Here is a 26,616-nt window from a genome sequence, read left to right on the forward strand (position 1 = left end):
AGCAGGCAAAGGCTGGCGGCTCACCCACCGTGTGCCACCTAGGCAAAACAGGTACTAAGTAGGAAGAAAGAGTTATGTTAGGTAAGAATGTGACTCAGGGCTCGCCTACTTTTTGCAAAATGGTGACCAGGCATTTGTACCCTATGACAGTGATGTGCCCTGGCGTTACTCGGATACAGTGACGTCTGTCTGCTCAAGTGCTTGACAGCGGCAGTCCACCCAGCCCTGATCCAGAAATCGGAGATGACTTGCCTCTGAAGATAAGATTTACCCTATGGCGTGTCAAGGGTAGAAGAATAGAGACAATCACCGCCCCAGCTCATATCAAATCAGCCTCAATGCAGCTTTAGGACTTTGGTAGGGAGTTTTGCTGCTAAATTCCCTGTAAAGAGGAGGTGTAGAGACAGGGTTAAGAGGAAACTCCAAGTAGGACTGGGATCGCCAACACAATACATTTTAAAATGAGCTTTAAAAATTTTCCCTGCAAGCCTAAGATAACAGTAAAGCCTTGATAATACACGTACAGTTGAAGTCTCTCCTTTCAGGCGACACGTTCACCTGAGACCACAGACTTAGAAGGAGGTGCCTGGGTTTCAGCCCTTTCCACTCTCCTGCTTGCCACCCCAGTACATCTGAAAAGGGGGCAGCGACTAGGAAAAGGGACGCGAGAGTATTTTTCCATCCTAGCTAGTCAGGCCCTGAATCATGCACTTTCCCCCTCAGCCAGCAGTATTTGAGATTTTCCCTGGAAGAATATGTCTTGTACTTAAAAGGAAGAGTGGTGGGAGACTGGAGAGGCGGAGAAGAGGAACGGGGAGAAGGGCGTGGAGGGCGGTTCACGCTCCAGCGTCGGAGGCGCCGGCAGGTCGGCCGCCGCGAGGTTGCGCGCCCAGGAATGTGCGGTCGCATCTGCTGGCGCGGGACTGGCGGCAGCAGCGGGCTGGACGCGGCGCCGCGCACCTGAGCGCCGGGGGCGGGGCGTCGGCGGGCCCCGCTGCCCCCACTGCGCGCCGCGCCCCTAGCGCGCGGTCTCGGTCCTTTCCGCCGGCGCTTCGGCGCTGCTCGGCTCCCCTCGTTCCCTTCCCTCCCCTCCCTCATTCCCTCCCACCCTCCCTCCCTCCCTCCTTCCTAGCCCGGGAGTGCCGCGGGCTCAGGACGGAGAGCTGGCCGCTGGTCCTTCCGCGCGGCTGCTTCGGTTCACCTGGGCGCCAGCACCCAGTCCCGCTCCTCGTCCCCCCAACTCCTCCCAGGTAAGGGGCCGCCCGGTCGGTCCGCGCTCCACACGCGCACCCGTCCCCCTGGACTCGGCTGGACTGCTGGGTCGGGAGGCGTCCCGCCTCCTCCGCGAGTCGGTTAGGGGACTCCGCGCCTCGTCCCGGGAATGAGTGTGTCGGTCGCGGGGACCCCGGACCGGAGCGAGGGTTGGCCATGCGACGGGTCGACAGGTGGGGGGTCTGGTCCGGGTCCCCCGACCGCCGCAGGCTCGGACCCCGGCGAGGATGGGGCGGGCGGGCGGGCAGGCGGGCCGGGGGTGGGGACCGTGCCTCTCTCCACCCCTCGAGGGGCGGTGATCGTCCGGGCCAGCCGTGTAGGTGCGTCGGAGAAACTTTGCAGGGTGGGGACTCTGCAGCTCCTCGCCTGCGGGGCTGAGTGGGCGCGCTCTCTGTGGGACTCCGAGGGGCGCGGCCGCGGGGCAGACCCTCGGGCCGGGCGAGGATCTTACGCTTCCCTTCTCCGCCCCCTTTTGTGTTTCCCTGCAGACCAGCCGGTCCCTGGGGGAGCCGCGGCCACCCCCGCGCCCGGGGGTCGTTCCCTCGCCTCCTCCGGGTGGCGGGAAGGAAGAGGGGGCGGCGGCCGGAGTCGGGGCGGGCGGCCTGAGGTGAGAGCCCGGCCGGCCCCGCTGGGAATATGGCGACCGGTGGCTACCGGACCGGCGGCGGCAGCGGCGGCAGCACCACAGACTTCCTGGAGGAGTGGAAGGCGAAGCGCGAGAAGATGCGCGCCAAGCAGAATCCCCCGGGCCCGGCCGCCGCCGGTGGGGGCACGGGCGACGCGGCCGGGAAGCTCCCGCCGGGGCCCCTGGGTACTTCGGCCGCCGCTTCGGCCAACGAGCTGAACAACAACCTCCCAGGCGGCGCCGCCGCACCTGCCGCCCCCGGCCCCGGGGGCGTGAACTGCGCTGTGGGCCCTGCGCAGCTGAGTCGCGCCGCACCCGGCCCGCGGCGGCCGGAGGATGAGTCCTCAGCCGCCGCCGCCGCCGCCGCCGCCGCTTCGGGGGCAGCCCCCGCACGGGACGGCGAGGAGGAGCGGGACGGCGCCCTGGAGAAGGGCAAGAGCTCGGGCCCCAGCGCCAGGAAAGGCAAGGGGCAGATCGAGAAGAGGAAGCTGCGGGAGAAGCGGCGCTCCACCGGCGTGGTCAACATCCCTGCCGCAGAGGTGAGCTGGGCGGGGGCCGCGGCCGGACCCTGGAGGGCTGCCGCCTCCTGGTGTCTTCTCTCCAGGGCCCAGAGCTTTCCCCCTCGAGCCTGCACTTCTTAGCCTTTCACTGAGTTAGGCAGGCAGGGGGTGATGGAGTTTTACTCTCAACAAATGCTTGCTGGGAAGTTCCCCAAATCCAAAGTCGGACGCGTGCTTTTCAGGCTTCCCGGCTAAGATCTCAGACCCAGGATCCTTCTTTTCAGTGTTGGAAAGACAACTCGGGGCTCCAGAACTTGCCCACCTAGCCTTGTTTGTTTATGCTTGATCAGTTAGAAAAATTGATTAATGGTGATGACCACGTACTTTAGTTTCCCACGTGCCCGTCTCAAATTATCAGATAGTTTATCTCTTCTTCTCTCTTAACAGTGTTTAATAGCACCTGTAAAGAAAACGTGGCTTTAGCACTATCCCAGACAGCTTTATCTTTCAGTGAACCCAAGATAAGTATATCCAGTTGAGCATATGCTCTATTTCATATATAAACCAGCTTTTGGAAATAGTGCTCCCCAGCACACACACACACACACACACACACACACACGCACACAAGTTTTTTTCTGAGTGGTATTGTGGACATTAGGAACGCTGTAGCAACCCTCAATTCTTTTTGCTAAAATGCTCTCTCCCTGTATTTAAGTATTTGGCTCTGTGTATTCTGGAAAACATTTGTGGTAGGGTTGGGAATTTTTTGTTTTTTGGGTTGTTGTTGGGTTTTTTTTTTGGTATTTTTGAGCAGTCTCAAAAACCATTATGCAGGCAGCAGCATCTTCCCATTACAGAGTTACTGGTGAAACATTTCTACTTGGGGTATAACTGCACCCTCAACAAAACAAAACAATCCTCTAACAAGTATTTGGTTACTTTAATAGTAACTCACCGGTTTGGGGAAGTGATTCAATAACCTTGTTTCACCCAAAGTAGTTGCATCTTTTTCTCATTGGTTCTAGGTTTTACCTTTTTTTCTTGGCCTTCTAATTTATTCAACTTTGACACACAGTAAATAAATAGTAAGAATTCACCAACTTTAATTGTGCTTCAAGTAAAAGCATTTACAGTAAGTTAGGGTGTATATCAAACATACCCCAATTTTTAAGTCTTAATATAATTTCCATACCTGGAAAATCAGAGTTTGTGTTTGAAGGGTATATTTTTATGAGTGTTTCAGAGAGATTTTTATCAGCCAGCAAAACTGTCCTCTGTGGTTTCCTACTTGCACAAAAGATCTGTTACTCATTAAATTGCTTTAAAAGGAATTCATAAGAGTGGTAATCAAATTTCTAGGGTTTTTTTTTTTTAAGTTAAAAATATGAAGATTAGGGAGAAACTGAAGAGAAGGCTTTGGAAAAGCTACATTCCTCAACTTTCTTTTTAAAAGTAGCTGATGGTCCAAATAAAAGAATTTGTCATTTGCAATCTTTTCCTCATTGTTCATTTGACAGGGGTCTTATTTTGGGAAATATCTTGGCAGATGTTAAACTTCATTTTTTGTCTGTATGCTTGTGCTAAAATTGTTATTTCTCAAGTACCTTTTTGTTTTTGGTTTTTAAACAAGGGTAATGTTTACCGGTGGTAAATAAGTATGGTGTATCTTGTGAGATCCTAAGAAGCATCCTTTGTTAATATTCCTGTTTTGGGTAAGGGAACGTAGTGCTGAGAATGTAGATGACTCCCCACTACAATTGAGTCTGATACTCCGGAATGTTTTTCGTTTGGGTGTTGGCAACTCCTAAATTTAATCTTCCTTAAAAACAAACAACCCAGGGTACCATTTTTTTGACTGTGGAATTTGAACCTTTTTTATTGAATAGGGAATTGTGTACGGCTTTCTTTTTGTGGTAACTCCGGCTCTATCTGTTTAATGCTGTAGGACCCAACAAAACATGGTAATGTTTTACCACAGTATCTAATTAGCAGGCATATTTCTTGAGTGCCTCCTCCCCATATTTTCAGTTTTTAAAAAAAATTTATTTGTTTATTTTTTTGGCTGCCTTGGGTCTTTGTTGCTGCTCACGAGCTTTCTCTAGTTGCGGCGAGCTGGGGCCACTCTTTGTTGCGGTTCGCGGGCTTCTCATTGGGTGGCTTCTCTTGTTGCAGAGCACGGGCCTTAGGCGCGTGGGCTTCAGTAGTTGTGGCAGTCGGGCTCAGTAGTTGTGGCTCACGGGCTCTAGAGCGCAGGCTGTGTAGTTGTGGCGCACGGACGGGCTTAGTTGCTCCGCGGCATGTGGGATCTTCCCGGACCAGGGCTCGAACCCGGGTTCCCTGCACTGGTAGGCGAATTCTTAACCACTGCACCACCAGGGAAGTCCCCATATTTTCAGATTTTTAAAAACAACGTAAGTCTTTCAGATTGTTAATAGTGGTACACGTATGACACAAACCTTTTAAGGTGAATCATTTTCATATCTTTAAATTGTTTTTTTTTTAGAATTGTGTGCCATTCATTTCTCTTAGTAGTTTCAACATTGCGAATGCCAGTTGCTGTGGAGTTTCTTGTGTAATACAGCTTAGCACTCCTATTTTTAAAAGTCATATACTATTTAATAGAATTTTCAGGTATGAAAATACTATAAAAGCAGAAAATCATCAGTCTGTCAATACTCACAATTAGACTTGTATTATATATAGTGTTGAATAAGACTCTTATTTTCAGACAGTATTCCCATCTAAATTTATATTAGAAATTAGCATGTAACTTGTATGCAAAGAGTCTATTTTAGTGGTTGATAAACATTGTTTCTTCAAGACGTATTTATTAAGCATGTGTGACACATTTGTTGTGACCTTCATTAACTTATTTTACTAATTACAGAGTATTGTAAAGTTGTTACAAAAGAATATGACAGCAGCTAAAGATACCACTAGCAACTGGAAGATAGTTTTAGTAAGGAAGCAGTTCAGAATCTTAAAGTGGTGGATGATGATGGGATACTGCATGTGATGGCTGTAATAAATGCAAATATATAGATGCTCATTAATGAGATAAACTTTAGTTGTTCTTATTTACTAAGTTAGAGGTTTTTTTAAACTTTTTTCTGAATTTTTACTTTTTCTGTTTTTTGAGTCATAGCCCAAGTTGGTTAATTTGGATGCGACATACTTCCTGCTGATAATTTTTGTATGCATTTATTAGATGAGCCACATGTTTATTACATGTTGGTGTTCAAGACACTATCATAAGCACTGTGGAGAAAACAAGAAGAATAAGGCAGTGTATATTTTCAAGGAGCAAGACTGTAATCTAGGAAGAAGGCTAAGGCATAATTACATGAAGAAACTTAAGTACTGTACTGAGTTAACAGTTTAAAAACCATCTTAACGCAGCATGTAACTAATTGTTTATTAACAGTGTTGTCTGTTTAAAGGAAAGAGATGATGGGGCTAGGAGTAGCTGTGAGGTTGAGGGTCTTGAGCTGAGACTTATATTTCTTTACCTATATATTTTATATATTCACACACGTATACATACCTGTTTGTATAGTATTTTAAATGTCAGAGTGCAGTGGTTCTTAACTGTGGCAGCACACTAACATCACGTGAGGATATTAAAAAAATGCTCCCCCCTTGCTGATTACTTGTCTTCTACCTCCCTGACCTCCTTAGACTTAATGGGTCTGGGATGGATCCCAGGCATTAATATTTTGATAACCTCCCCTTGTGAGTCAGGGTTTAGAACTATTGGGTTTCAGTCTCGGGATACAGAAATGAATAATAGGACACAGGGCTTGCCCACAAGGGGCTCTCAAGTAATATAGGGAACTGTGTTAAGTAGTACAGTGCTAAGTACAGGCTATTTCCTGAGCAGGGTACCTAACTCAGGAGGAGGGGGCTATAACTTCCTCGACTGTTAATATCCACATTTTCAGAGTGCTTGTGAAGTTATTGCCATTGGGTAGGTGTGCATGAATGGGTTAACAGAGATGGTTTTCATAGAAAATAAAATCTTTCAATAGATAGAGGTCAAATGATGCTAAAGTTTGGATTTATATATAGAAGTTAACATTTATTGAAACTTAACTGTTTTCATAGTGGTTGGCTAAAGTGTTTTATGTGTTGTCTTGATTAATGCTCACAGCAATCCCATATGGTAGTTATAGTTACTCTTTTTATCCCCATTTCCAGAGGAGAAGGTGGAGGCTTGGAGAGTTTAAATGACTCAGGATCACATGGAAAGTGAATAAGTGGTAGAGTAGTATTTTAAAAGTATTTGTTTTTTTGTGTACATTTGTGTCTAGGGAAAGTGGAGTTTTTAATCTATGTTGCATTATTTAGCTTACATCCCTGGATTTTTTTCAATAACTTTTTATTAGAGGTTATCTTAAATGATTTGAACATCTGAATGGGGAAAACAATGAAAGTATGGAATTGAATAGAAATTAAGGTCAAATTTGTAGGCTCAGAGATTGCTTCTGAGCTTCTAGTCTGTAGCTTGCTTGGCAAAATTTTGAACACCAGATCATCAACAAATTATTAATCTGCTTTTGGCTAGCAGTCAGGAAATGTGGATCTTCGATTTTACTTAAGTGATATGTTGTTTTTCAGTCAAGATGGGGTTATAACACCTACTACATACTTTGAAGGAATATTTGATATATACAAACACTTTTAAGTGAACACAGTTTAAGTCATAATTATTTAGCATATTTTTTGACCATTATATAGGACAAGTTCCACTTAGTAAATCTTATAAATCCAGATAGATTAAGAAATGCCTTTTAGTATGCCAGTTATATTCCAGACTGTCTACCTTTCTTTGTGATGAGTCAGGAGAAGAACTAATAGTGATTCAGAGTTGGAGAAAATTGGACTTGTGAATAGGGTAGAAACAGCATAAACACCTAGGTTCCTTAATAATATTTTAGTCGCAGCTTTCCTAAATTGATAAAGAAAATTGAAATTTTAATATTATCAGGATTTGTAATGAGTTTTCTAAGCTGAGAGGCCTTTTTACATAAAAATAATTTTTATGTAATTAAAGTAGATGATATTTATGGTGTGTTTATTAAGTGCCAGGCACTGACTTAAGCACCTTACGTATATTGGTGCATTTAATTCTCTCTACAACCCTATGGGAAAATGGGGCAGAAAGGATAAGTTACTTGCCAGAGGCCATATATGTGGTAAGAAGCAAAGTAGTCTGTCTTCAAAGCCTGGTGCTTAATAACCATCTTATTATATTTCAGTGTATTACATACTATATACCTAGTTTAAGAAATACAAAGATTATTTTATAGGATGCTAATAAATTACTATAGAATTTGAAAATAACCCTGTTATAAAAGGCAGATGAAGTGGGACTTTAGTGGAAGAATTTGAGAGCAAATAAATATATAAACAGTGGTATTACAATTCTTGTTTAAAATCTTTGTCAAGCTAGCAGCCTTATTTATGCTCTTTATTATTTCTGCACTGGTTTTCAGCATCTGTGATATAGGCCAGAAAATAATTATGCTGTTTAATAGTAATGCTGATATAATGTCTTATAAATTTAAAATTACTGGAAAATACTAGTTTGAAATTTTCTAAGAGTTTTTTTCTTTTTAAAAAGTGAGATATAATTTACGTACCATAAAACTCACCCTTTCAAAGTGTACAGTTCAGTGGTTTTCAGTGTATTCACAAAGTTGTGCTCTAAGTGCTTTTACATTTTCATCTTAATGTTTTTATTATGTTCCTAGAACCTGTGGTACCTAAGTTTTAGCTCCCTACTCAGTAAAGTGCAACAGTATTCAAACCATGAGAAGCTATTAAGTTAATATAATTTAATTTCAGCTTTTCCTGCATTTCACAGAGAAATGAAATGGTAGAATCTCCTCAGTTTTAAGTTTCTTAAAAAACTTAGACATCTACTACCACTTGTTTTTACTGGAATTTAGTATAAGAGGTACTTAATTTAATTGAGTGTAATATTTTCAACTTGTTTAAAATTTTACATATCTTTCATGAGATCTGTAAAGCTCTACCATCTAAACTTTTGGGAACTTTGATTCAGAGTAAAAATGGAGTTTTATGCCATTAATGGCTTTAGTCATACATTACTTAAATCAGGGTCCTAAAAGATGTGGCTGGGTTGGGGTGGGGGGAACCACCTGTACCAGTATCACCTGTGTTATTTATTTAAAATGCAGATTTCTGGGATCCACTTTAGTCTGCGGGTGGGAAGGAGTTACTTAAGACATCATTTTAACATGTTCTTGAGTGATTCTTGTACATACTAAAGTTTGAGAAGAACTGACTTAAATGCTCTATACTGGTTTACTGATCTGTGAAATGAAATTGATACTGATTATTTAATTCATATAATAATCCTGTGAGATAACGTTTCTGAAAATGTTCTAAGAATGACCAAATTATAAATTATAGTTACTGTGTAGGTTACATTGAAAGGTGGTTGTTGATGTCTAGTGGAAATTTCTTACTGGGATATTAAACATTCTTATTTTTCCCTTTTAATTAAGAACTTTATAGATATTTTAACAGAGACAACTTGAGGTACTTGGAAATTCAGAGTATCTTAAACATTTATGTAATGTCATATATTTAGTACAAAATGTTGTCTGCCTTGCTTCTTGCAGAAGCCTAGCCTACAGAAGAAACCTCTAATACTTCTAGTGTAATTTGAACTGTACTTTTACTCATTTTTCTTTTCTATATTCTTTAAGGGAAAGTGTATGTTTGTAAATATGTTTAATAATTAGTTCATACTCTTAAAACAGGTTTTGTCTGTCTTGTCAAAATAGTCTCAAGTGAAGACTTTTCTCCTTTTGTTTACTACTCTTACATATTAGACCTGTCGGTGTCCTTAGCTAGCCAGTTGATTCTTAACATAATTGCTTATTGCTGAGGCAACTTTTGGTGTAAGTCTTATCCATTTTTTAAAAAAAATTATTTAATTATTTTTGGCTGAGTTGGGTCTCCGTTGCTGTGCGCGGGCTCTCTCCAGTTGCGGTGAGTGGGGGCCACTCTTTGCTGCGGTGCGGCGGCCTCCCCTGTTGTGTGGAGCATGGGCTCTAGGTGCGCGGGCTTCAGTAGTTGTGGCACACGTGCTCAGTAGTTGTGGCTTGCAGGCTCCAGAGCGCAGGCCCAGCAGCCGTGGCGCGTGGGCCCAGCTGCTCCACAGCATGTGGGATCCTCCCAGACCAGGGCTCGAACCCGTGTCCCCCACAATGGCAGGCAGATTCCCAACCACTGTGCCACCAGGGAAGCCCAAGTCTTGTGCAGTTTTGTTTATAGCTGTGTACATACTGGTGTTAGAATTGAGCCTCAGCTATTTATTACATTCTCCTTGGGTTGCTTAAAAATATGCCAGGCACCATGTCTGAATAAAATTATAACAATATTTAATTTCTAAAAGCAGCAAAATTATATACATAAAGGGCAAAAACAGCTCCAGTGAGTTCAAAACTAAGCATGTGAATTGGCTAATAAACGTTTATTTGGTGATAGTCTTTAGAAATTTCCTTCACCAAATTTTTATAGGTTACAATGTGGTTTTCAATAATAGTTTCATTTGCTTTATAAGTTGAATTTAAAGAAAAAGGGCTGTTGTGTTCTGAAAGTGAGTATTTTATTAGAATTTTGCTGAAATGAACAGATAGGTGAGAATTTATGTTGTAGATTACAATTCTGTGACAGCTAAAATTTTGTTTGCAGGCTCTTTTTATAAACTGTTAAGAGACTAATTGAATAATAAATAAAAATAATAAAATACAGTTTGAAAAACATCTGATAAAAACATGTTTTGTAATAAAATTAACTTTAAAAGATACCTTTTAATATTCAGCTTATCTATGGGCATGTAAGTGAACTACTTAATCTTATTTGAGAAATTTTCAGATTATATGAAGTATGAAATGATTTTCTATTACTTTTGGAATTCCTTGCAGAATACTTTTAGTAGTATTTAAAAAGAATGGAAATCTGAGTTATGAAGAACAAAATGAACATTCAGAAGATGGTACCTGAGGAATATGAATAGAAAGTATTTTAGCTGAAATAGTCAAAGAAGTTACTTTAGGTCTCAAATTCTTGACAAGACCTCTTGATATTCTGTAATGCCAGCAAAAGTTGATCCAAATCAAATTTATATCTTAAATATTTTTTTTCTGCTGGTAAAAATGTGTTAAAACAGTAATGTATTCATTGTAGTTCCCTTGTGTAAATACAAAAAAAAGATAGAGAAACCAATCATCTGTTATACATATTAATATTTGTTGTAGTCCTTTTTCTATCTACATAAAAAATGGAACCACACTATACAGATTTGTGTGTATATTTAGTCATTCATTATGAATATTTTTATGGTGTTGTTCTTCAAAAATAGGGGTGGATTTTTAAAAAAAATTTTTTTAAATTTTTGGTTGCATTGGGTCTTGCGCGGGCTTCTCATTGCGGTGGCTTCTCTTGTTGCAGAGCACGGGCTCTAGGTGCATGGGCTTCAGTAGTTGTGGCACACGGGCTCAGTAGTTGTGGCACTCGAGCTCAGTAGTTGTGGCTCGCGGGCTCTAGAGTGCAGGCTCAGTAGTTGTGGCGCACAGGCTTAGTTGCTCCCTGGCATGTGGGATCTTCCCGGACCAGGGCTTGAACCCGTGTCCCCTGCATTGGCAGGCACATTCTTAACCACTGCACCACCAGGGAAGCCCGAGGGTTGGATTTTGTTTTTTAATCATGGTAAAATACCCATACATAAGATCTTAACCATTTTTAAGTGTACCTTCAGTGGTATTAAACACATTCACATTGTTGTGCAGAAATCACCACTACCATCCCCATAACTCTTTTCATCTTGTAAAACTGAAACTATATACCTATTAAACAATAACTCTCCATTCTACCCTCCCTCCAGCCCCTGATAACCACCAGTATACTCTCTGTCTTTAGGGATGGATATATTTGTGTTTTTTGATGTTACAACATTTCAACATTGCTTTATTGGCCCTACTGCTAAACAGCTATTTATTCCTTTTCATATATTGTGTTTCCTGAACCATTCAAGAAATGTGTTTGGGTCATTCAAAGCATCTTATAGGTACTGGGACCTTCAGATAATTATGAAGGATGCCCAGAGTTTTTTTTTTTTACCTCCTCTGTTGCCTTTGATTTTGGTGGGAAATTCGTGATTAGAGCTGCAGTAATTATAAGTGTGTGTAAGCTATAACTCAACATACAAGTTCATAAAACTCAACATGGTATGCAAAAGTCACATGATTAAAAACCCCAGGGTGTATGGAAAAATGGAGTTTAGGGGCAGAACACTCAAAAACTTTGTCAGTGACATGTGAAAAGACAGAAACCTAACGAAGGCTAGCACAATTTTATACATGTTAAATGGTTAAATATAGAAGTACTGCAATAAATATGACACTTTACCTTGTAAAAGGCCTGAAGTTTGCTTACAGCAGTGGGTGTCAAAAGGGTTGCAACTTGTGAAGCGGTGGAAGAAGGGCTATCTGAAATTGGATTGAAAGTTCAACACCAGATATGGATGGGTATAGCTCATAACACATGCAGTGAGTGAACTGAGCTACCTGGCAGAACTTGTGGTGTGTGCGTTTTGTGTGTTTCTGTGTGGCTGGGTAGTGTTTTCTCTGCTCACCTAGTGTTTCTTGCAGTTGCACAGAAGCAAATGTGAAATTTGTGTTATGCTCAACTTGCTCCCTAACATATTAGTTACTTTGGAACAAATACAGTTTTCTAAACAAATGCTAGAGTGTATATGTATATGCCCATACATACATACATATCTATGTATCTATCTATATCTGTATTCATATCCACATCCATATATCCAAAATATGTAAAACAGTGGCATGGGAAGATCAATCCAAGTAGTGAGGTAGAGAAAGATCTAGGGAGCAGACAGTGACTAGAGCTGAGAATACTCATTTAACCGTATACTAATACTGATTGCTAGGGCAGTGCTGGTAGAAAAGGAAAGCAGTGGATGGATTTTAGAAGGTTTTTCTTTGGTATTAGAAAATTACATAACTGGGTGTTTTGAACTGGAAAAGTCTTTAGAGATCATCTAGTCCATTATAAAAAAGTGTTAACTTGGTTTTCCCAGACTACTTTTATCTCAGAATTTAAGTTGTATTTCGGCCTCAGCCTTCTTCCCTCTAGCTGAGTGTTGCAGTCCTGCCTCTCCCCCACCACGCCCCCACCAGGCTAACTCTCCTGATTACTATCTGGAATCTCGCTTATTTTATTCCTTCTTAAATACTCAGCCTTTCTCTGTTGGTTCATCTTGCCATGAAGGAATGTTCCCTTAATTCTGCTTCACCTTCAACTTACTTTTCTTTCCTTAATTGCTCAACTTAAAGGCATTGTTTTCACCTGCTAACTCCCATTTCACTGCTCAGTCCCATTACTTTATTAAAATTGATCTTGCTAAGTTTGCTTATGGCCTCATAATTGCCAACGTGACAGCTTCTTTTCTATTTTCATCCTACCTGACCTTCTTTAGCATTTGCCCTTGTCACTCTTCTCCTTTGGGTGCTTGCGACAGCACTTTTGGTAGATTCTTTTTTAGTTGGTTTACTCAAAAACATTTGAGTGCCTTCTCTGTGCCCCAGGCCCAGTGTGCTCCGTGATACAATGAGTTACATTATCAGCAGTCTTTAAGGAACTTAAGGTTTTCTCTTAGAGAAAAAAATAATGTCTTGGTTTAGGCAGCTATAACAGAATATCATAAACTGGGTGGTATATAAACAACAGAAATTTATTTCTCAAAATTCTCGAGGCTGTGATCTTGGACTCCCAAGATCAAGACAGCAGCAGAATCTGTGTTTGGTGAGAGCCTGCTTCCTGGTTCACTCTGTCCTCACATGGTGGAAGGGGTTGAGAGAGATCTCTGGGGTCTCTTTTATCAGAGCACTAATCCCATTCATGAGGACTCCACCTTCATGACCTAATCTCCGCCCAAAGGCCCCATCTTCTAATATTATCACATTGCGGTTTATGATCTCAACATAGGAATTTTCTTTTTTTTTAGCCTGTTATTTTTTTAACATCTTTATTGGAGTATAATTGCTTTACATGGTGTGTTAGTTTCTGCTTTATAACAAAGTGAATCAGCTATACATATACATATATCCCCATATCTCTTCCCTCTTGCGTCTCCCTCCCTCCCACCCTTCCTATTCCACCCTTCTAGGTGGTCACACAGCATTGAGCTGATCTCCCTGTGCTATGCGGCTGCTTCCCACTAGCTATCTATTTTACATTTGGTAGTATATATATGTCCATGCCACTCTCTCACTTCGTCCCAGCTTACCCTTCCCACTCCCCATGGCCTCAAGTCCATTCTCTAGAAGGTCTGCGTCTTTATGTCCTGCCCCTAGGTTCTTCGTGACCTTTTTTTTTTAGATTCCATATATATGTGTTAGCATACGGTATTTGTTTTTCTCTTTCTGACTTACTTCACTCTGTATGACGACTCTAGGTCCATCCACCTCACTACAAATAACTCAATTTCGTTTCTTTTTATGGCTGAGTAATATTCCATTGTATATACGTGCCACATCTTCTTTATCCATTCATCTGTCAATGGACACTTAGGTTGCTTCCATGTCCTGGCTATTGTAAATAGAGCTGCAAGGAACATTGTCGTACATGACTCTTTTTGAATTATCAACATAGAAATTTTGGAGAAACACAAATATTCAGTCCATAACAGATAACAAATAATTATAATTTGATGTTATAAAAACTGCAATATAGAAAAGAACAAAGTACTGAACTAGCTCAGAAAAGGGAGCCACCAGTTACATGAGGGAGTCAAAGAGAGCTTTATACTTGATGAAGTGGTATTAAGCCCTGAGACTTGACTGATGAAGACTTCCCTAGTGCAGAGGGGGACACAGTAACATTCTAGATAAGGGAAGGCACAGAACCAAGAGCTAATAGCATTACATTGCATGCCTACTGTGTGCACAACACTGTGCTGGGAACTTTCTGTGCATTATTTCTGATCTTCACAGTAACTCACAAGGTAGATTTTTTTTTATTTCTCATTTTACAAGATGAGGAAGTTGAGCTTCATAGAAGTTGTGACTTGCCCAAAGCTATACTGGCAAACTTGGACTCCACATTTGTTTAGGTGCCAGTGCTCACACGTTGGTTATCATTGTTGGAAAGAGGGAGGGATATGTTCTTACAGAGGAAACTGACATGCAGAGAATTCATGATTGGGAGTGAATGGAGAACAGCTAGATAGGAATGATACGGACCAATTGTGATGGATCTGAATGTCATGCCAGGGAATTCAGACTTTATTCTGCTGTTCTTTGTTAGTATTATTGGCTAAGCATTTCCTTCCTTTGTCCATACCTATTTATACAATAACTCTGACAGCTTCCAGAATGGAATAAGTTTTGCCTGCCTAATTTGAAGTCATTAAGGGAATTTTCTTCTTCAGAGACAGGTACCTATTCAAGAATGTTAAACAATATAAAATCCTGTAAAAATAATATGCATATAATAGAATAAATAAATCCAGATTTTCACATGGGTTAAAAAGAAACGAGAGGATAGGCCCTAAGCAAAGTTATACCAAAAATAATTATGTACTGAAGATTTAGGGGTGACTTTTTAGGGGAACGGGATGGAGTGGAGGTGGGGGCTCTGGTGATATTAAATTGTCAGATTCTCTTCTGAGTGTAATCAAGAAGAGGTGTATAGCTTAATTTTGTCCCTGGGTTTAGACTTTTTCCTGTATTTGATATGAAAACAGGTGTTAATTCCACTCCCAGATTCTTTTAGTTCATCTTGGAATACAGATGCTTGGAATACAGGTGCTAAAGGATAGGCATTGCCTTTGACTCTTTTCCTGCCTTTATTCATTCAGCTTCTACAGATGTTCCCTTCCTCCCTTCCTGTCTCCCTTCCTTCTGCCCTCTCTTACTTAGAGGAAGTTAAGTGCTTCTCCAAATCACGTATTAGGAATAGTGTTTATTTTTGATGATTTAAAGGCAGTGCTTTCTCATTGCAGAAAATTTGAAATTAAACAGCCAAAACAGGATTGTGCAAACATCAGCTATAGATTACTGCTATCGATTTGACATACATTCTTTCATTTTTATTAATTGGGATTATATTCTATGTACATTTTTATAGCCTATCTTTATTTTTTAAAATTTTATTTATTTACTTTTTTTGGGCTGCGTTGGTCTTTGTTGCTGCTCATGGGCTTTCTCGAGTTGTGGCGAGCAGAGTCTACCCTTCGGTGCAGTGTGCGGGCTTCTCATTGCAGTGGCTTCTCTTGTTGCAAAGCACGGGCTCTAGGCATGCAGGCTTCAGTAGTTGTGGCTCGCGGGCTCAGAGCGCACGCTCAGTAGTTGTGGTGCACGGGCTTAGTTGCTCTGCGGCATGTGGGATCTTCCCAGACCAGGACACCAGGGGGTGTCCCCTGCATTGGCAGGCGGATTCTTAACCACTGCGCCACCAGGGAAGCCCCTATAACCTATCTTTAAGCTTGATATTATATCATGAATATTTTTTCCTTTTAAACTTTTTTTGAAAGTGGAGATGTTAATTTTTTGGTTTCATAAATGTAATTCCCACTGTCCAATGATAACTATTACTTTTTAGTTTTAGTGTACAATTTTTGAGGATATTTTTGGGCATACACCTAAAATAAATATATAAGTCCAGAAATTTAGTCATTCTACAAATATTATAATCTTTTTGCTCTTACTATCTTATGATCATCTTTATATGTCAGTGAATATATATATAGCTGTGTTGTTATTCCTTTTTTTTTTTTTTTTTTTTTGCGGTACACGAGCCTCTCACTGCCGTGGCCTCTCCCGCACAGGCTCCGGACGCACAGGCTCAGCAGCCATGACTCACCGGCCCAGCCGCTCCGCGGCATGTGGGATCTTCCCGGACCGGGGCACGAACCCGTGTCCCCTGCATCGGCAGGCGGACTGTCAACCACTGCGCCACCAGGGAAGCCCCTGTGTTGTTATTCTTAATGGCTATAGAATATTTAATAATTTAGATGTTCCAGTAAAGCTACAACACATTTGCTACCTTCTTAGTATATATTGCATATTAGACACTGAATTAGGCCTTTTGGGCATCTGAGTTGCTATGTCTGTTGTTACCAGCATTGCCAGGATTTGGACAAACTCTAATTCATGTTTTTTTCCTTGAGCAATTTAAAATCTAATTTGGAGAAGTAAGATAATTTTGAAACATTTTAAAAAAATGTGTAATAAAGTGGTAAATAATGCCATACTCTTAGTACAGAGAAGTGAGAGTTCCGTAGAGGACTGAATAGTCCAGGAAGTTTCACGGAGGGAGTGTGAGATTTGAGCTGATCTTGAAGGACTGATAAGAAATGGGCAGGTGAAGAGGAGAGTCATATTTCAGACTGAGAGAGAGCAGAGTGGGCAGTGGTACAAAGGTGGGAGTTAGCAACCTGATTGAGATACAGGGATTATTTATTTATTTATTTATTGGCTGCACCGCTGGCTTGTGGTATCTTATTTCCCCAACCAGGGATAGAACCCAGGCCCCTGGCAGTGAGAGCGCCGAGTCCTAACCACTGGACTGCCAGGGAATTCCTGGGTTAGAGGGTTTATATTAGGAGATATACCTCAGCTCTGAAACCCATAGAGTAGAAGGATACAGGTATTACAATTGGTAGTTTGCTTTGATGCTACCTTCAGAGCTCTACTCTGTAGATCATTTGAAGCACTCAAATTTGTTCATAGTAATATTTCTTTTTAATTTATAGGCATACCTCAGAGATGTTGTAGATTTTGTTCTAGATCACTATAATAAAGTGAACATTGCAATGAAGCAAGTAACATGCACTTTTTGGTTTTCTAGTGCATATAAAAGTTACGTTTGCACTATACTGTTGTCTATTAGCGTTATATCTAAAAAAATGTACATACCTTAATTAAAGAATACTTAATTGCTAACCATCTGAGCTTCCAGCAAGTCATAATTTTTTTTGCTGGTGGAGGGTCTTGCTGGATGCCTGCTGACTGATCAGGGTGCTGGTTGCTGAAGGCTGGGGTGGCAGTGGCAATTCCTTAAGATAAGACAATGAAGTTTGCTGCATCAGGTAACAACTCTTCCTTTCACCAGTGATTGCTCTGTAGCATGCAAAGCTGTTTGATAGCATGTTACCCACAGTGGAATTTCTTTCAAAATTGGAGTCAGTCCTCTCAAACCGTGCCACTGCTTTATCAACTAAGTTTATGTAATATTCTAAATCCTTTGCTGTCATTTCAACAATCTTCACAGCATCTTCAGCAGGAGCAGATTCCATCTCAAGAAACCACCTTCTTTTCTCAACCATAAGAAGCAGCTCATCTGCTCAAGTTTTATCATGAACTTGCAGCATCTCAGTCACATCTTCAGATTCCACTTCTAATTCTAGTTCTCTTGCTGTTTATACCACCTCTGCAGTTACTTCCTCTACTGAAATCTTCCATGGGGGTTGGGATCACCTTCTTCCAAACTCCTGTTAATGATGATATTTTGACCTCTCCCCATGAATCATGAATGTTCTTTTTTTTTTTTCATGAATGTTCTTAATGGCATCTAGAATGGTGACTCCTTTCCAGAAGATTTTGAAATTACTTTGCCCAAATCCATCAGAGAAATCACTGTCTATGGCAGCTATAGCCTTACACAGTGTATTTCTTAAATAATAAGACTTGAAAGTTGAAATTACTCCTTGATCCATGGATTGCAGAATGAATGTTGTATTGGCAGGCAAGGAAACAACATGAATCTCATTGTACATCTCCATCAGAGCTCTTGGGTGACCAGGTGCATTGTCAGTGAGCAGTAATATTTTGAAAGGAATCTTTTCTGAGCAGTAGGTCTCAGCAGTGGGCCAGCTATGTTGTAAACAGATGTGCTGATATCCAGGCTTTGTTATTCTTTTTATGGAGCACAAGGGCCCTAGGATTTTCAAAATGGTAAGTGAGCATTGGTTTTAACTTCAAATCACCATCTGCATTAGCTCCTAACTGACAAGAGAGTCAGACTGTCCTTTGAAGCCAGGCATTGAATCTCTGCTTTCTAGTTGTGCAAGTCCTTGATGGCACCTTCTTCCAATATAATGCTATTTTTTTTCTATCAGTACACTGAAAATCTGTTTTTTTAGTGTAGCCACCTTCGTTAATGATCTTAGCTAGATCTTCTGGATAACTTGCTGCAGCTTCTACATCAGCACTTGCTGCTTCACCTTGTACTTCTATGTTATGGAGATGGCTTCTTTCCTTAAACTTCATGAGCCCACCCATGCTAGCTTTAAACTTTTCTTCTGCAACTTCCTCACCTCTCCTAGCCTTCATAGAATTGAAGAGAGTTAGGACCTTTTTCTGAATTAGGGTTTGGATTACTGGAATATTGTGGCCTGGTTTGATTATCTATCCAGACCACTAAAACTCTCTCCATATTAGCAGTAGGGCTATTTTGCTTTCTTATCATTGAGTTCACTGGAGTAGCACTTTCAGTTTCCTTCAGGAACTTTTCCTTTGCATTCACAACTTGGCTAACTGTTTAGTGCAAGAAGGCTAGCTTCGAGCCTGTCTTGGCTTTCAACATGCCTTCCTCACTAAACTTAATCCTTTCTAGGTTTTGATTTAAAGTGAGAGACTTGGGACTCTTCCTTTTGCTTAAACACTTAGAAACCATTGTAGGGTAATAAATTGGCCTAATTTCAATATTGTTGTGTCTTAGGGAATAGGTAGGCCTGAGGAGAGGGAGAGAGATAGGGGAACAGCCGGTCAGTGGAGCAGTCAAAACACAGACATTTATCAGTTAAGTTGGCTGTCTTATGTGGTTGCCATTTGTGCCACCCCAAAACAATTGCAATAGTGACATTAAAGATCATTGATCACAGATTACCATGACAAATAAAATAATGAAAAAGTTTGAACTATTGCAAAAATTACCAAAATCTAACTCAGAGACAGGAAGTGAGCAAATGCTATTGGCAAAAATGATTCTGAAAGACTTGCTCCATGCGGGTTTATAAAAAATGCAATATCTGCAAAGTGAGATAAAGCAAAGCACGATAAAACGAGGTGTGCCTGTAAAAGACTTTGTTAGAGTTGCTTTAGTTTGTAGAGAAATTGAGTAGAAAGTAGAGAGTTCTCATATACTCCCTTACTCCCTAGTTTCCCCCATTATTAACATCTTGCATTGGTGTGGTACATTTGTTACAATTGATGAACTAGTATTTATGAACCAATATTAAGTAAAATCTGTAGTTTACATTAGGGTTCATTCTGTGTTGTACAGTTTAAAAAAAATTTTGTTGAATGCATAATGTCACTGTATCTACCGTTACAGTATCGTAGGGAATAGTTTCACTGCCCTAAAAAATTCCCTATGCTTCACCTATTCATACCTCCTCTCCTTCCCCTGGCAACCACTGATCTTTCCACTGTCTCTATAGTTTTACCTTTCCCAAATGTCATAGAGTTGGAATTCTCCTATGCAGTCTTTTCAGACTGGCTTCTTTGATTTTAGCAACATGCATTTAAGGTTCTAAGATTTCATTTTTTTAAAATCAGATAATAATGGTATTAATTAACCTAATCACCTAAGTTTCCCCAGATGACCTGGGATGATTTTTTTTCAAAGCATCATTATCTACCCTCAGATGACAAACATTTGTTACCAGTAAGGAGTTATAGCATAAATGAGGTGTTGAATCAATGTTTATCGAATGAACAGTTGTTCAGAAGAGTATGCCAAAGCTTTAATGGAAATATCAAAAGAGGAGCACTAAAAAATATTTTGGTTAATGATACTTTCATAAAGTGTGTACAACTTCATAAGGTGTATAGAAAGCCTTGAGAAGGTCCTATTGCTTATTTGATCATGTCAGTTAGAATATGTTTTATGTTAAAATATTAATCACATTACTTTCTAGTCCACATTTGTAGTTTTTTATGTGGTTTTCCACCAAATATCTGATCCTGTGTTTGCACAAAGAAACAAATAAAAATCTATCTTTGACTTTCCAAAGATCCTTAGAATTCATTTTTTATGAATTCTAATGATCCTTTAATTAATTTTTTTATTGATTCAGTGAAATGTCAGAAGGGTAAACATCTAGAGCTTAAGTGCTTTCTTTATGCCTGGCTTCATTTCTAGATGGCAATATATTTGAATTCAGAGAAGTTACTTCCACCTTCAGTATATAGAACTTAAGGCCTGTGTTTCTAGCCTGCTGATTAAAACCTTTCCTGCGTCAATGAAATCTATCCACAGACTTCTCCCAGAGAAGGGACTCAATCTTGAGATTGGTGGAATATTTAGATGGTAAGTTGATTAGAGACAAGGAACTTTAATTACATTCCTCAAATTTTTATTTTGTTGAATTCAAGGTTAAAAGGGTGAATGCAAAACAACTTTAAGCTATACCTGGTTCTGAAATAATTATTAGAATGTAATGTTTTCCTTTTTTAAGCTTAGCTTTCCTTGAGACTCCACTTAATATCCTCAACACTTAGCTCATTGCTTGCTATGCAGAATTAAGACTGTATTGAGAATGTGGCAAATGTGGCAAATCTGAGTAAATGATTTCATTTCTAAATTATATTTTCTCCTAGGTTCCTGCTCTAAAATCACAAAATCTTGAAGTTGACTTAAAATTGGAGTTAAACTTATGATATCTCCTTTTTATTGTGAACTGCAGTTGGTAATATGGTTATCTACTCCAGTGAATAGTTGAGGATAACAAATACTAGAAAACATCTGCCAAAAAATTTGTGTGGGCATAAGAAAGAGTCAGTTACAGTAACTGCTGTTATTTTGTAAATTACTCCCTTTGCAATACTTGTGTCTCAGGAAACATCTTTTTTTTTTTTTAATGTCATGGAATTTTTTAGAATGAAACTGTATGAGAGACATTTTTAGCATTTTGTAACCCACTGATTTTTCTATGAAGAATTTTCAGTGTTACTGACTGGAATTTTTTGTTCAAGAAAAAATTTGTAATAGTAACACATAAGATGGGCATGATAATGGTAAAATGTTTTGCCCATTTAATTTTATTTTGGCTCCAGAAACAGATTTGACAGTTTTCTTTTTTAATAGACCTCAAGAGCAGTTTTAGGGTCACAGCAAAATTGAGTGTAAGTTGTAGAGATTCCCCACATCTCTCCTCCCTCTACATTGTGCATAGCTTCCCCCATCATCAACATCCCCTACCAGAGTGGTATATTTGTTAGAACTGATGAACCTACACAGACACCCAAAGTCCATGGTTTACATCATGGTTTACTCTTAGTGTTGTACATTCTGTGGGTTTGGACAAATGTATAATGACATATATCTATCAATATAGTACTGTACAGAGTAGTTTCACCACCCTAAAGATCCTCTGTGCTCTACCTATGCAGGCTTCCTCCTAACCCCTGGCAACCACTGATCTTTTTACCGTCTCCATAGTTTTGCCTTTTCTAGAACATCATATAATAGCAATCATACAGTAGGTAGTCTTTTCATATTGGCTTCTTTCGCTTAGTAATATGCATTTAAGGTTCTTCCATATCTTTTCATGGCTTGATAGCTCATATCTTTTTAGTGCTGAATGATATTCCATTGTCTGGATATACCAATTTATTTATCCATTCATCTACTAAAGGGCATCTTGGTTGCTTCCACGTTTTGGCAGTTACGAATAAAGCTGCTATAAACATCCACGTGTAGGTTTTTGTGTAAACATAGTTTTCAGATCCTTTCGGTGAATACCAAGGAGCATGATCAACGAATTATATGGTAAGAGTGTGTTTAGTTTTGTAAGAAACTGTCAAACTGTCTTCCAAAGTGGCTGTACTATTCCCACCAGCAATGAATGAAAGTTTCTGTTGCTCCATATCTTTGGCAGCATTTGGGGTTTTCATTGTTCCTGATTTTGGCCATTCTAATAGATATGTGGTGATACCTTGTTTGTTTTTTTAAAAATAAATTTATTTATTTATTTACTTTTTGGCTGTGTTGGGTCTTCGTTGCTGTGTGCCGCCTTTCTCTAGTTGCAGCGAGTGGGGGCTACTCTTCGTTGCGGTGCATGGGCTTCTCATTGCGGTGGCTTCTCTTTGTTGCGGAGCACAGGTTGTAGGCATGCAGGCTCTACAGCGCAGGCTCACTAGTTGTGGCGCACGGGCCTAGTTGCTCTGCGGCATGTGGGATCTTTCCGGACCAGGGCTCGAACCTGTGTCCCCTGCATCGGCAGGTGGATTCTTTTTTTTTTAAAATACTGCTTTTTATTTATTTAATTTTATTTTTATTTATTTATTTTTGGCTGCGTTGGGTCTTCCTTGCTGCCAGCAGGCTTTCTCTAGTTGCAGTGAGCGGGTGCCACTGTTGGTTGCAGTGCGCGGGCTTCTCGTTGCAGTGGCTTCTCTTGTTGCAGAGCATGGGCTCCTGGTGTTCAGGCTTCAGTAGTTGTGGCACGAGGGCTCAGTAGTTGTGGCTTGTGGGCTCTAGAGTACAGGCTCAGTAGTTGTAGCGCACGGGCTTAGTTGCTCCACAGCATGTGTGATCTTCCCAGACCAGGGCTTGAACCCATGTCCCCTGCCTTGGCAGGCAGATTCTTAACCACTGTGCCACCAGGGAAGTCCTGTGGTAGTACCTTGTTTTAATTTGCATTTCCCTGATGACACATAATATGGAGCATCTTTTTATATGCTTATTTGCCATTTGTATATCTTCCCTGATGAAGTGGTTATTAATAGGTCTTTGGCTCATTTTTAAATTGGGTTGTTCATTTTCTTTTTGTTGGGTTTTAAGAGTTCTTTGGATATTTTGGCTAATAGTCCTTTTTCAGATCTGTCTTTTGTAAATATTTTTTCCCAGACTCTGTTTTGTCTTCTGGTTCATCAACTATTTCTCTTCATGGATTGTACCTTTGGTGTTGTACCTAAAAAGTCATTGCCAAACCCAAGGTCATCTAGGTTTTCTCCTATGTTAGTTATCTTTAAAAAAAAAAAAATTATTTATTTGGTTGCATGGGGTCTTAGTCGCGGCAGGCGGGCTCCTTAGGTTCGGCAGGCGGGCTCCTTAGTCGCAGCACGTGGGCTCCTTAGTTGTGGCATGTGAACTCTTAGTTGCGGTGTGCATGTGGGATCTCGTTCCCTGACCGGGGATTGAACCGAGGCCCCCTGCGTTGGGAGCGAGGAGTCTTTATCTGGGCACCACCAGGGAAGTCCCAGTTATCTTCTATGAGTTTCATAGTTTTAGGTTTTCTATTTAGGTCTGTGATCCATTTTGAGTTAATTTCTGTGAAAGTTATAAGCGCTGTGTCTAGTTTCATTTCTTTGCATGTGGATGTCCAGTTGTTCCACCACCATTTGTTGAAAAGACTATCTTTGCTCCATTGTATCGTCTTTGCTCCTTTGTTAGTTAACTGTATTTATGTGGATCTATTTCTGGGCTCACTGTCTGTTTCATTGCTCCTATTGGACTGTTCTTTCACCAGCACCACAGCATCTTAATTACTGTAGCTTTATAGTAAGTCTTGAAGTTGGATAGTGTCAGTCCTCCAACTTTGGTCTTCTCCTTCAATATTGTGTTGGCTATTCTGGGTCTTTTGCCTCTTATATAAATTTTAGAATCAGTTTGTCGATGTCTGCAAAATAACTTGCTGGAACTTTGATTGTGCTCTCATTGAATCTGTAGATCAAGTTGGAAAGAACTGAAATCTTGACAGTGTTGAATTTTTCTAACTGTGAACTCAGAATATCCCTTTATTTATTTAGTTCTTCTGATATCTTTTCATCAGAGTTTTCTTGTTTTCCTTATATAGATGTTGTACATATTTTGTTAGATTTATACCTAAGTATTTAATTTTGGGGGGAGCTATTGTGTTTTTAATTTCAAATTCCACTTGTTCATTGCTGTTATATAGGAAACTTATTGATTTTTAAAATACTAATCATATATTCTGCAACCTTGCTATAATTCCTTATTAGTTCTGGAGGTTTTTGTTGATTCTTTCAGGTTTTCTACGTAGATGATCATGTCATCTGTGAACAGTATCATTTCTTCCTTCCCAATCTGTATACATTTTATTTCCTTTTCTTATTGCATTAACTGGGATGATAGTTTCATTTTTTAAGTTTAAATTACCTGATTCCGTGGTAAACTTTGAGAATAGTTTTGAAAACAAATAGTAAAACCCTTTTGTAATTTGTTAACTTTCCATGCATTTTTCTTTTTTAGACCTTGCTTACATACTGTCATTGAGTTCTTTAAAATTTGTTGTTAAAACTGTTTACATTGTTAAAATGGGGAAAAATAATAGAAATTTGCTCTGGTGCAAGGAGTGAAACAGTGTGATTAACAACTTTTATTTCTTTCTTATTTAAAACCAACACCTATCTTTAGCTTTTTATGTACCCATAAGTTAAAAATATTGATGTTTTTTTCTCAGAAAAGTAATCCATTAAAAACAAAGAATAACTGGTATTCATAGAGTATAACTTACCAGTTTCAATATACTTTTCCATTTATTATCTGATTTTTTTTAAAAGAACACTTGAGAGTTACTCAGCTAAGGATAGATTATCAAGATGTTTGTTAGAGTTGCTTCTTTTGGAGGACTTGAAAATGAAGCATAATTTAAGATGATTATTAGATGGGGAGATGTTATTTAAATATGTTTCTTAGTTATTTAAGTTCCATGGATATGATGACTGTATTTTGCAAACCAGTAATCAGGATACAAGACCTGACGACAAGATAGGATATTTGAAATTTGGATGATCCTGGAAAAATAGACATGGCCCTACTCTATGACATGGCTTACTCTTTCTTATCATGTGGGGAAAGTTTTGAGATTTGTGTGATTCATAAATCTGTTATGCAAGTTACTTAAAATTCTGTTAAAATCATAGTACAAGAAACCCTCAGTGTAAGGTTATTGGTTTTATATCCTTGATCTTTACATAGCCTCATTGGGTGGGGAATCTCATCTGTAGCCCAAGCCAGTAACTTTTAGGGCTAGTCTTTCAACACCTCCAGGAAAACCAAAATGTGAAGACTAATCAAAGTCCATATCTGAAATAGAAAAAGACAGGAGTGAACTTATTTTAACGTGCACTCATTCTTTCCTTCCCATGGCTCTGTTTTGAACTTTTTCTTCATTTCAGGGTCTCGGCTATAGCACACAATCAGAAATGCATGTGTGTAAGCATGCTGGTATTTGTTCTATTGGGATGAGACTATATCCTTCTAGTGTGAAGTTTCCAACTTGCTATACTGATTCCTCTCTTTATGTTTGTCCTCTCTATAACCTTCCTTTCTTACCAGTTGTCCTTTTTGTTTTTGCTTTTGTTTTGATACTCTTGGAGGCGAAGGGTTCAGAAATAAAACGCTGGAAAACCAAAGACATACTGTTCAGGGCTGTCTTCTGAAGCAGAAACCGCACATCAGGCAGTTTAATGGGAAGAAATACTGGTTATAATAGCCTTTGGCTTAAGAGTAAATGATAATGATTCAGCTTACCTACAGAAATAAATTTTTTCCTAACTTGAATCATTAAAAAACAACTACCTTTATTATGGAAAAATCAAATGAACAAAGGTGAACAAAATAGTATGATGAACCCTATGTATAAATGTATTTTATTACCCAGGTTCAATAATATTTCATCTCTTTTCCCCAATTCCCATTATTTTGAGGTAATTCTAGAATCATGTCATTTCATTGTAAATAGTATAAATTTATAAAGATAAGGACTCTTTAAAGATAACCACAATACCACTATTACACGTAAATAATAATTCCTTAATATCAAATATCCAGTGTTCAGATTTCCATGATTATCTCATGCATGTTTTTATATTTGCCCAAATAAAGTCTATACACTGCAGTTGGTTGCTGTGTCTCTTAAGTTGCTTTTAGTCTTCACATTCTTCCTCTTTTATTCTTTTGCAGTTTATTTTTTGAATAAAGTTGATTGTCCTGTAGTATTCTCTACAGGCTGGATTTTACTGATTGCATTCCTATGGCGTTGTTTAGTGTAATCCTCTGAACGTTGTATTTCCTGTAAATAGGTAGATTTTTATTTAAACTAGATGTTTGATCAGATTCATGTTCAATTTTATTTTCTCACGAATACTTCATAGGTGATATTTTGTATTTCCATCAGGAGGATTA

At 39.8% G+C, this 26,616-nt stretch overlaps 1 protein-coding gene across 1 annotated transcript in view; it reads left to right on the plus strand.

Moving 5' to 3' along the window:
- Positions 1-1,908: 1,908 nt before the first annotated feature.
- Positions 1,909-26,616, plus strand: part of PAWR (pro-apoptotic WT1 regulator) — a 99,776-nt gene continuing 75,068 nt past the window's right edge. The window contains exon 1 of the mRNA XM_065888039.1: positions 1,909-2,436. Within this exon, the coding sequence (XP_065744111.1) occupies positions 1,909-2,436 (528 nt within the window). The remainder of the gene's footprint in view (positions 2,437-26,616) is intronic.

This window comes from Phocoena phocoena, chromosome 11 (genome assembly GCF_963924675.1).
Source record: "Phocoena phocoena chromosome 11, mPhoPho1.1, whole genome shotgun sequence".
NCBI lineage: Eukaryota > Metazoa > Chordata > Mammalia > Artiodactyla > Phocoenidae > Phocoena > Phocoena phocoena.